Source organism: Trichechus manatus, unplaced genomic scaffold (assembly GCF_000243295.1).
Source record: "Trichechus manatus latirostris isolate Lorelei unplaced genomic scaffold, TriManLat1.0 scaffold00038, whole genome shotgun sequence".
In the NCBI taxonomy this organism is placed as follows: domain Eukaryota; kingdom Metazoa; phylum Chordata; class Mammalia; order Sirenia; family Trichechidae; genus Trichechus; species Trichechus manatus.
This window is the reverse complement of record NW_004443974.1, coordinates 6,476,967-6,489,306: the sequence shown is the minus strand read 5'-3', so window position 1 is coordinate 6,489,306 and position 12,340 is coordinate 6,476,967. Positions and strand designations below refer to the sequence as shown.

The 12,340-nt window shown below is 40.1% G+C and overlaps 1 protein-coding gene across 1 annotated transcript; it reads right to left on the bottom strand.

Moving 5' to 3' along the window:
• Window positions 1-2,177: 2,177 nt before the first annotated feature.
• On the bottom strand, window positions 2,178-3,312 carry LOC101354074 (olfactory receptor 1J4-like). Its single transcript, XM_004375808.2, has one exon. It carries the CDS (start codon window positions 3,245-3,247, stop codon window positions 2,255-2,257), a length of 993 nt encoding a protein of 330 aa, XP_004375865.2. The 5' UTR covers window positions 3,248-3,312; the 3' UTR covers window positions 2,178-2,254.
• Between the last annotated feature and the right edge of the window lie 9,028 nt (window positions 3,313-12,340).

The window sequence follows — 12,340 nt, the reverse complement described above, 5'->3', positions numbered from 1 at the left end:
ACACACACACACACCATCATGACCAGTTGTCATCTAGTGGATTCTGACCCATGGTGACCCCACATGTATCAGAGTAGAACTATGTTCCACAGATTTTCTTTTTTTAATTTTATTTATTTTGTTGTTGTTATTGAACATATATACAGCCAAACATACATCAGTTCAACAGTTTCTACATGTACAGTTCAGTGAGATTGATTACATTCTTTGAGTTGTGCAACCCTTCTCACCCTCCTGTTCTGAATTGTTCATCCACCATTAGCATAAACTCACTGACCACCAAGCCTCCTATCTAATCTTTTGAGTTGCTGTTGTCAATTTGATCCCATATAGATAGTTCTTAAAAGAGCATAATGCTCAAGGTAGACATTTTTTACTAGCTGAGATAAATTATTGTTTGGTTTTAAGAAGATTTCAGGGGATATTTTTGGCTTAAGTTTTAAAGATTATCTCAGGACAATAGTTTCAGGGGCTCATCCAGCCTCCATGGCTCCAGAAAGTCTGGAGTCCGTGAGAATTTAAATCTATTCTGAATTTTCCCCCTTTTGATCAGAGTTCTTCTATAGAATCTCTGATCAAAATGTTTACTAATGGTAGCAGGGCACCATCTGGTTCTTCTGGTCTCGTGGCAAAGGAGACAGTTGTTTATGGAGGCAATTAGCCACACATTCCATTTCTTCCTACTATTCCTGACTCGCCTTCTTCCTCTGTTGCTCCAGGTGAGTAGAGACCAATTGTTGTGCCTTGGATGGCTGCTTGCAAGCTTTTGAGACCTCAGGCACTACGTGATGAACTAGAAGGTAGAACAGAAGCACTAAACACATTATTAGGCCAATTAACTGGGATATCTCATGATACCATGACCATAAACCTGCAAATCAAGGAACCAAATCCCACGAGGTGTTTGGCTGTACATAAGCAGCCTCAGTAGCTGCTCTTTTTGTTGTTGTTGTTGTTGTTGTAAATATATCTATCACACAACTTTTCCCAATTCAACTTTTTTTACGGGTGAACAACTGTTCCATAGGTTTTCGATGGCTTATTTTTTTAAAGTAAATCATTAAGCTTTTTTTCCAAGACACCTCTGAGTAGACTCAAATTTCCAACCTTTCAGTTAGCAGCCAAGTGTATTAACTGTTTGCACCACCCAGGGACTCCAAAGTAGAAACAAACAAACTAATAGGAATGATTACCCATAGGGGCTGAGTCAGGAATGGAGTGGAAAGGATGTGGGATAAGAACAAATATTAATACATAACCTATAAATCTAAATATATTTGTCAGTATGAAAAACCAGGAGATCAAACTGATATCTCCAATTTCAGTTTGACACACAGAGTTCTTTCCACATTTTCAATAGTCTGTACATGTTATACCTTGCTCTAATAGTGAGGAGTCATTCCCTTTTTCCACATTTTTACTTATTTGCTGAATCCTAGAACACCTGTTAAATAATTTCAGAAACTTGAACCTCTACCACTGTGGATGACAAAACTATCAACTGCAGTTCAATATTTGTTACACTTTTTTTTTTAAATCACAATGGCATATAGACAAAACACTGTATTTAAGAATTACTCGGGTTAGTTATTTTTTTCTTCTTCATTCTAATGATGTTGTTCATTTGAAATATAATTAGGTTCATTTGTTTTGTTTTATTCTACTTTGCTTCATTGCCCATCTTTTATTATTTTTTATTTATTTTGGTAGATAAAAGATAATATGATCACAACTATACAAAGTGGTTCATATACCCATTTCCCCATCCTTTCCACCCATTCTCACCCACCCCCAGTAAGTACCCAATATCATTAGTTTGCAATTTGTTCATTCTGTTTTGGTTTTTTGTTTGTTTGTTGTTTCTTTGCTTGTTTGGTTGGTTGGTTTCTGAAATAAGCAGATAGGTGTATATTCTCAGCTGGAGCATCTTGGTTCTCCTCCTGGTGGCCTCTTATCTTCCTACACCCTATCATGGGATTGTTCACATGGTGGTATTGAGGTTCAAAAAGCAGCAAAAATAGAGTCTGTTTAGGCTTAGAATTCTCGTAATATCACTACTATAACTAATCTGTAAGTCAAAGCAAGTCACAAGACTTGCCTAGATTCAAGGGGTAGGAAAGCAGACTCCACACTAGAAAGGAGGGGATACAATCTACCTCAGTCACTGACACAACTTTTCAAGGAGGCATCACTGGAAGCATCACAAGGAGAACAAAAAACATGAATAGGTAACTGTCATTTGGCAAAAATAATCCTACCCTTTGTAAAGCATCCCCAGAGCCAATTTCATGTCTCTGTTCCTCAGGTTGTAGATGAAGGGGTTCAGCATGGCGGTCACTACTGTATACATAACTGAAGCTATTATGTCCTTGATTTGGGAATTGTTTGATGAAGGAAAGAAGTAAATAATTGCAAGAGTCCCATAATACAGAAACACCACAGAAAGGTGGGAGCCACAGGTGGACAAGGCTTTGCAGATCCACTTGGTGGAGGGGACCTTCAGGATGGTGGCCCCAATGCTGACGTAAGAGCCCAAAATAGCACTCAATGGCAAGACGACAAGCACTCCCCCCTCAGTGAAGATAACTAGCTCCTTGAGGTAGATGGCTGAGGAGGTCAGCTTAAGGAGGGCAGTAAGGTCACAGAAGAAGTAGGGGATGGTGTTGTCAGCACAGAAGGACAAGCGGGACAGGAGAAGGGTGTGTAACAGGACGTGGACACAAGAAAAGAACCGGAACCCAACCACCAATAAGATGCACAGCTCCTCCCTCATGATGGTGGTGTAGTGCAGTGGGTGACAGATGGCCACAAACCTGTCATATGCTATCACTATGAGAAGTAAATTGTTAAGACAAACAAAAAAAGTGAAAAAATACATCTGTGAAATGCAGTCTACATAGGGGATGGACTGATCTTGAGTATGCATGTTTATCAACATCTTTGGGATGGTGACAGATGAGAAAGAGACATCAGAAAAGGCCACGTGGCTGAGGAAGAAGTACATAGGGGTGTGGAGGCGAGAGTCTAGCCTGATGAGCAAGATGATGAGCAGGTTCCCCTTCACCATGGTGAGGTACATGCCCAGGAACAGGGCAAAAAACATGCCCTGCTGCTCTGGCTGGATGGGGAGCCCCAGGAGGAGGAATTCAGACACACTGCTCTGGTTCTCAGGTCTCATACTGCTCTTCTCTCTGCTGGGAATAAGGGGAGTACGAAGTGTCAGGGACTGAGATATGGCAGTTAGCATCACCGGGTACACTGGCGTATTACAGCCATGTTCTTTTTTCCTGAAGACTGTGTCAAAATTGAGAAGAATCTGCACATTTTGTTGTGGGAATCTTCAGTCTGCCCCCATTCTGCCTATCACCAATGGCAAACAAGATTTCCTTCAAAGGAAACCAGTGTAAATTTATTCATTTATTCAGCCATGTTCCAGACACTATTGTAGGCACTGGGAATAGAACAGGAAATAAAATATCCAAGCCCCTTCCTTCCCTCTTGGAGCTCACATTGTATGAACATCTCATAAAGTACTGAGCAAGAGCTGCAGCTTTGCAGCCAGGAGGCTTGAGTTGGATTCCTACCTCAATGATTTGCTAGTTGGGTGTCCTTGGGCAACTTTCTCTCTATATGCACCTCAGTTTTATCTACGATATTAAAAAAATAATATTACCTACTTTTGGGGCTATTGAAGAATTAAATGAGTTAATACATGTAAAAAGCTTAGAATGTGTCTTGGAGTAGTAAGTACTCAACAATGTGAACTGTTAATATTAGCAGGATTAGTTCAACAGATAAATTGGGCATCAAACTCCAAGAATACGAGAGTACAGAAAAATGAGATGGGCATCAGACAAAACCCAGTTGCAGGTCTAAAAAGTTTTAACTTCCTGGGCTTTTATACTCCCTGTCAAACAGCAGAGGCACAGACCCTGGACCGTGAGGATTAATTCCTTGATGGCAGCGATCTTCTCATCATTATTTCTTCACTTCACCCAACACAGCTATTTCTCCCTCACTGTCTGCCTGTCTCTCTCTCTTTCCATTTATCTACAATCTTCCAAATCTGATTATCTATCTCCGGTCCTTCAAGCCAAGTTACAAGTGTTATAATCTGAACATACATATGCAGAGAGGGACCTGAGAATTTTCCAAGTACCTTACCAGAAGCCTAAGAACTTGCCGATGCTATAGGATTTGGGATGTTTTTTAGAATTTATAGTCACCTGATTAACTAGGAAAGATTCACTTTAGCATTGACAATAACCCATTGCCATCGAGTCAATTCTGACTCATGGGGACCCTATGGGACAGAGTAGAACTGCCCCGTAGAGTTTCCAAGTAGCAGCTGGTCAATTTGAACTGCTGACCTCTCGGTTAGCAGCCATTGCTCTTAACCACTGCGCCACCAGGGCTCCAGCATTGATAATAGTTGACATTTAATGAGCTCCTACTAGGACATAAGCATTATGAACATCAAATTTAGGTATTGGGTAACTAAACCTCAGTGTGGTTAGTAATTGGCCCAAGGTCACAAAGATAATGACTGATGCAATCAACTATTCTAATCAATATCGGTATGATCAGAAACTCTACTCTTCGGTGTTCCACTGGTCCTGCCCTTCATTCATTAGACAGAAAACCTTGAACCTTGTGTCTTCAAACTGACCTCAGCCATCTGCTTGGTTATCAGCCAACATGCATATGTACAAAGATCCTATACTTTATTATCCCACCCAGGGCACTTTTGTGAATGAAAGAAGAGAAGCTATCTAATAATTATGCTGGAACAATACGTGTACACCCAGGCTTCCATGGGCAAACCAGAATGGTCACCTATTTATGCCAAATTGTACAATGTGCAAGTAAGGAGGCTAACAGAAAGGTTGGCAGTGTGAACCCACCAGCAGCTCTGTGGGGAAAAGATGTGGCAGTTTGCTTCCGGGAAGATTTCTGTAAAGATTGGAAACCCTACAGAGCAGTTCCTCTTTGTCCTACAAGGTCACTATGAGTCAGAATCAACTCGACGGCAGTGGGTTTGTTTGGTTTTGGGGTGCAACTTGCAAAGGGCTTTTATGTGCATTCAATTCCATTAATCAATATAACTTTATTGAGTGCCTGTGAAGCAGGCAAACCAGTGGTTAACGTGCTCATTTTACTGTTTGTAGAAACAGGCGTGAAGTCACATACACAAGGGCACATAGTTGGTTTTGGATCCTGATCTTAAGCATGAGACTTCGCACAGTCTGCATTAGCAACATGGCATCTCTTTCACTAGGAGTCATATCAGAGTTTAGAGGTCCATACTGTAGCCCTGGGAGGTGAACCTAGTGAAAGATTATGACTCTAAGACATAAGTATCTGATGGAAGAACCTCTTCCAAGAATAGAAAGGAGCTCAGCCAAGAAGGTCATGTCAGTCAGTGGGGACCAGGGATCAGAAGCGAGGTAACTTAAACCTTAAGCAGAGGCCTGGCTACCCACTGGCATTTATTGGGCCAGACTTCTCCCTGGAGACCAATGATATCAGCAGGGAGATCCAGAAGGTATGTGTCAAATAGGGTCCTCACATTTAATGGTTGGATCAGCAGGAATAGAACCTTGATTCAAGTCACCCCCTGTGTGAAAGAGGAAGCCGGACACATGCTCAAATATCAAGAAGGGAAGCTGTGAGATGGAACTTGAAAGAGACTCTTTGAACGGACCTGTTGCCGTTCTCCTTGCACAAAATACTCTCCCTTGGACAGTCAAAAAATAACTAGAGAGTTGAGAATCTCATGCATTTGAGGAATAATCATGATACTGTTAAAAAACCAAATCCATTGCCATCGAGTCGATTCCGACTCATAGCGACCCTATAGGACAGAGTAGGACTGCCCCATAGAGTTTCCAAGGAGCAGCTGCTAACCTTTCAGTTAGTAGCTGAACTCTTAACCACTGTACCACCAGGGCACCAATCATGATGCTAGCACCTACTTATCCATGCTTATAACATGACATACACTGGATTAAACCCTTACTCATCTCATTTTACAGTTCAGGCTGCTGGGCCTCACGGATGTTGAGCCCAAGATCATAAGCTATTAAGGATCAAAAACAGAGATGTGAACCAAGATGTGTGTGAAACAAGAGCCTAACACTTAACCGCTACCATGTTTCCAGCATAGAGATATGGCATTGTTGAAGGCCAATGAAGAAAATATTTGGCCCTCAGAGCACTTTTGGAAACTTCAAATAACATGGACAAATGGCTACCAACTTGGCTTAAGGAAGACCCTGCTTAGAGTTATCTGTCTGTGTCTGAGATAAGAGGAGATAAGACATAAGAGGAGAATGTGGCTGTGAGTCTCTTTTACCCAACACACAAACATACACACACAAATATTTCCATGTCATGCTTTTAGCTCCCTTTCTTCTACTCCTAGGTCAAAATAGTCAGAGTGTGAGTGTGTTATACGTGAATACACACATAGAATCGTAACACACAATCATAGACTTCTCTGACCTATACTCATCTATGACCTATACTCATTACAGGTAAAAAAAAAAAAGTCAGGTTTTGTGTCACTTTCACACAAATTTACACACAACTGAAAAATACAACACAGTCACACACAACACCTGAACAGCATACACACACAAACACACCTTACCAAGAACAGATTTTCACGTATGAGTCAGAAGCAACACAATGGCAACTGGTTTGGTATTTTTGGTTTTGATATAACCTATCTATTCCCATCCGACATGAAGACATTCAGTGTACAAGTCAATTACACTGGGTTATATAAACAACACAAAAAATACACACATACATACACATTCTCACATAAACATACCTATCCAGTGCCAAGCGGTAATTCTCCAATCTTCCTTTGACTTGAGTCAGTTCTTGGTGAGCTCAGACAACTTCTGATCAAGAGTGTTTTCTGAGCCCTTACTTACGGTTTTTCTGTTCAGGGGAACTGTATCCAAGAAACAAGAAGAAATTCTCGTGATCTAAGGATATTTTGAACATTTCATGCCTGTTTTCAAGCACCAGAAAAATGGGCAAGAAGATCCCCATTCATCAATAAGATTAATACCCAGAGGAAAACACCTCCAAACTTCTGGTTAAGGAAGAGGGCAGGAAGGCTAATTGCCCAATTTCCTGCCTTTCCTTGAGAGAGACAAATCTGTGAAAAAAACTAGAGAGGCTAAGACACAGGAGTCATAAGAGAAGGTGTTTTTGACACTGATGTTGATGTCACGAGAAGCAGAAGTGGCCGTGGTCACTGTTGGCCTCAGATACCCACAGGATTGAAGTCAGCCTCACCATATATCACAGATTGACCCAGAGTAAGACCCAGCCCTTGCAGACTCCTATACCACTGATCTTGACCTCTTTTAGAGCACAAATTCTACTGCCACCTGAGAGCTTGTAGGTCTCTCCACTCCCCTGAGATCCCTGCAGGGCAGGAGTTGAGGCTTGTTTGGGAGATGATAGAGTAGAGGGATTAATCCCAAGGATATTAAACATAGACTAACCAGAGATCAGTACTGACTCTGCCATTCACTCATTGGGTGTCCTAAGCAAGGTGCTTAAGTTCTATGAGTTTCGGTTTCCTCAGACCTATGGTGGATAGTGCTCGTATCCTGCTCATGAGTTTATCGTGAGGCTTAAATAAGATACTATATGTTAAAGCACTAAACCCAGGCAGTCTCCTGAAAATCAGTTGACCTAAAACTAATTGCTAATCAATTTGCCAAATAAAACATTCACTTTAATAATTGTTCCATTTATCAATATCAAAAAAAAAAACCCTTTTTGCCGTCAAGTCTATTCCAATTCATAACGACACTATAGGACAGAGTACCACTGCCACATAGGGTTTCCAAGGAACGGCTGGTGGATTCGAACTGCCAACCTTTTGGTTGGCAGCCGAGCTCTTAACCACTGTGCTACCAGGGCTCCATGAATGAAAAAAGTCAGTTACAAAAGGACAAATATTGTATGATCCCACTTGTGAAATATCCAAAATAGGCAAGTGTATTGAGACCAAAGTTTACTGGTGATTACCAGGGGGAGCAGGAAGGAGGAGAAAAGGGAAGCTCATTGCTTAGGGGACACTGAGCTTCTGTTAAGGGTCATTGGGAAATTTGGAAACAGAAAGTGGTGATGGCTGAACAACATGATGAACATAATTATCATCACTGACTGTACATGTAAGAAATGTTGAAATGACAAATGTTTTGTTACATATATTTATTACAATAAAATAATAATAATATTAAAAACAAAAAAGAGAGAACATAGTGTAATTACACTAAATTTTTCTATCATAAGAGAAAATATTTAGGTAGATGAATGAATACTTATGTATTCATTTAATTTTTTAAATTATGATACTAACTAGTAGACTCAGAACAGATTGTGGATGGGAAACAAGAACACAAAACTTCTACTTTTCTTTCTTTTTTTTTAATTGTGGTGAAGATATATACAACAAAACAGTCACCAATTTAACAGTTTCTACATGCATAATTACATTTTATACTTCGGATAGTGGTTCTTTTTCCTCTGAAAGTCAGGCTGGTGATAAGATATGCTATCACAGAACTCAGTTCACTAATAGAAATGAGAATGATGGAGTTCAAGTGGCAACACTAAACCCTAAAAATGGATCCAATTTTTATACCAAGTGCTATCTTAGTTACCTAGTACTGCCATAACAAAAAATACCACAACTGGGTGGCTTTAAAGAACAGAAATTTATTTTCTCACAGTTTAGGAGGCTAGAAGTCCCTTCCACAGCTGTTAATCCCAATAGCACTGCTTAATAAATATTCTGCAGGCTGATCTCCATCTCAGTTTCCCAGAGAACCCAACCTGAAACACTCGCTATTCATAAAAGACACACACACACACACATGCACACCCACACAATATTCCACCATCTTTGATTACCCACAGTTGGGGAAATTGAAGCATGCCCTGGAGATGTTAGGATAAGTTTAAAGGCTCTGAAAACAGCCTCAGTCTCCATAAGGAGGCCCCAGAAGACCCCTGCCTCTTGAGGGCAGCTGCACTCAATTCTGATGTCCTTTGTAATTTCCGCACCTAGAGAGGTCACAGAGTAAACTCCCCTGAGGGGTCAAAATGGTGTAGCTCAGCACAGTTCCCAGAGCTCATCAAGAACCCCAAGGAGGTTGGAAGAGCAGACTTCGAACCCGTGAGAAACTGGTGTGGCTTCCCCACCCAAGAGAGTTCTTACCACATGAGTCTGGGCATCTCTGCCTTCCATGATGGGAAGCAGGAAAAGACAGAATAATGCTGGGAGTGAAAGGTTGAGAAAGAGACAGAGCTACGAAGCAGTATCAGGAAAATGCTTTATCACTGTAGAATCTAGTGATGTAGAATCTAGATCAATCTATCTGCTCTTTCCTCCTTTATCTTACCTCTTCTTGTTTGTCACCGACTAGAAGGTCAGAAAGATAAGGGGGGAAATGTGAGAAAACTTAGATCATCTTGGCTGAAATGTAGAACCAATTTGAAGAAGTGTTTCAGGAGAAAGATCGGTTTTAAAGAAAATGGGAAAAGAGAGAAGATACCTGGATATGGGAAGTGAACACTGGATGCCCACTTACTTGGCAATCCCACCTCAGTCAGGTACTTATCTCAGCCTCCTTAGCAATGAAGATACCTGGGTGGTATAAACTGTTTGCTCTTGACCACTAGCTGAAAGGTTGGCTTGGATCCACCCAGCTGCACCGCACAAGAACAGACCTGGTTTATAAACATTCTGCAGACTGATCTCTATCTCAAAGTCAGTTTCTGCAGAGTGATCTCTATCTCAAAGTCAGTTTCCCAGAGAACCCAAACTTCTGTAAGATGACCCCAAGAAAACCCTATGGTGCCCAGTTCTACTGTGAAGCACATGGAATCACCATGAGTTGGAATTGACTTGACCGCAACAGGTTTGGTTTTTGGTTTTCATTTGGCAGTTCCAATCATATGGACAGAGCTTGTCACAGAGTTCAGCTTAACACTTAAGTCTACATTTTAGTTTTATGTCCACCCTCTTTGATCACTGGGCCAGGATGTATCATTATCCCATGGTTTTTGAGGAAGTAGAACTCCTCAAAATAATCGGGTACTAGGAACTCAGTAGAAGAGACAAAAATAATAGTGCCCATTCCACACACAATAGGTTTTTAGCCTTTTATATCCTCAGATTCTCACTTCGAAAACTCCCTTCCATTTTCCTAGGTTCATTCATCCATGTTGTGAGATGTTTCCCAGATTCAGCATTGTTCTTTATCATTGTGTAGTATTCCATGGTGTGTATGTACCATAGTTTGTTTACGCATTCATCTGTTGATGGGCACTTAGGTTGTTTCCATCTTTTTGCTATGGTGAATAACGTTGCAATGAACATGAGTGTGCCTGTGTCTATTCATATGACGGTGCTTATTTCTCTAAGATGTGTTCCTAGGAGTCAAATTGTTGAGTCATATGGTATTTCTATTTCTAGCTTTTTAAGGAGTTGCTATATCATTTTCCAAAGTGATTGTACCATTTTACATTCCCACCAGCAGTGCATAAAAATTCAGTCTCCCTGCAGTCTCTCCAACATTTGTTATTTTCTGTCTGTTTGTTTTTTTGTTTGTTTTTTAATAGTGCCAGTGATGTCCAGGTGAGAGGGTAGTTTTGATTTACATTTCTCTAATGGCTAATGATTGCAAGCATTTCCTCATGTGTCTGTTAGCAGACCGTATGTCTTCTTTGGTGAAGTGTCTGTTCATATCCTTTACCTATTTTTTAATTGGGTTATTTATCTTTGTTATTGAGTTGTTGAACTATTCTATAGATTTCAGAGATTAGACCCTTGTTGGATATGTCATAGCCAAAAAAATTTCCCAGTCTGTATGTTCTCTTTTTACTCTTTTGTTGAAGTCTTTTGATGAGCATTAAGTGTTTAATTTTTAGGAGCTTCCTGTTATCTAGTTTATCTTTTGGTGTTTGTGCATTGTTAGTTATAGTTTGCATTCTATTTATACCATGTATTAGGGCCTCTAGCATCATCCCTATTTTTTCTTACATGGTCTTTATCGTTTTCGGTCTTGTTTTTAGGTCTTTGATCCATTTTGAGTTAGTTTTGGTGTACGCTGTGAGGTATGGGGCTTGTTTCAGTTTTTTACAGATGGTCATCAGGTGTTGCCAGCACCATTTCTTAAAAAGACTGCCTTTTCCCCATTTAATGGACTTTGGCACTTTGTCAAAGATCAGCTGACCGCGGATTTACATCTGGGTTCTCAATTTGCTTCCACTGGTCTATGTGTCTGTCGTTGTACCAGTACCAGGATGTTTTGACTACCATGACTGTATTGTAGGTTCTGAGATCAGGTAGTGTGAGGCCTCCGACTTTGTTCTTTTTTTTTTTTTTTTAATCAATAATACTTTGCTTATCCAGGGCCTCTTTCCTTTCCACATAAAGTTGGTGATTTGTTTTTCCATCTCGTTAAAGAATGCTGTTGGTATTTGAATAAGGATTGCATTATATCTGTAGATCACTTTGGGTGGAATTGATATTTTCACAATGTTGAGTCTTCCTATCCACGAGCATGGTATGTTTTTCCGTTTATGTAGGTCTCTTTTGGTTTCTTGCTATAGTGTTTTGTAGTTTTCTTTGTATAGCTCTTCTAGGTCTCTGGTTAGATTTATTCCTAAGTATTTTATCTTTCTTTAGGCTATTATAAATGGTATTGTTTTCGTGATTTCCTTTTTGAAGTTCTGTTTGTTGATGTATAGGAATCCAATTGATTTTTGTATATTGACCTTGTATCCTATTACTATGATGAATCTATTAATTCCACTAGTTTTCTTGTGGAATTTTTCTGGTTCTCTATGTATAGGATCATATCATCTGAGAATAGGTATAGTTTCACTCCTTCCTTTCCAATTTCGATGCCCTTTATTTCTTTTTTCTTGCCTTTTTGCTCTAGCTAGGACTTCCAGCACAATGTTAAATAGGAGTGGGGATAAAGGGCATCCTTGTCTTGTTCCCAATCTCAGAGGGAATGCTCTCTGCCTCTCTCCGTGGAGAATGATGTTGGCCGTTTGTTTTGTATAGATGCCCTTTACTATGTTGAGGAATTTTCCTTCTATTCCTATTTTATTAAGACTTTTTCTCAGGAATGGATGGATGTCACACTTTATCAAATGCCTTTTCTGTGTCGATTGAGATGATCATATGATTTTTTTCTTCTATTTATGAGGTGCTTTACATTATTTGATTTTCTAATGTTGAACATCCTTGTATACCTCATATGAATCCCACTTGGTCATGGTGTATTATTTT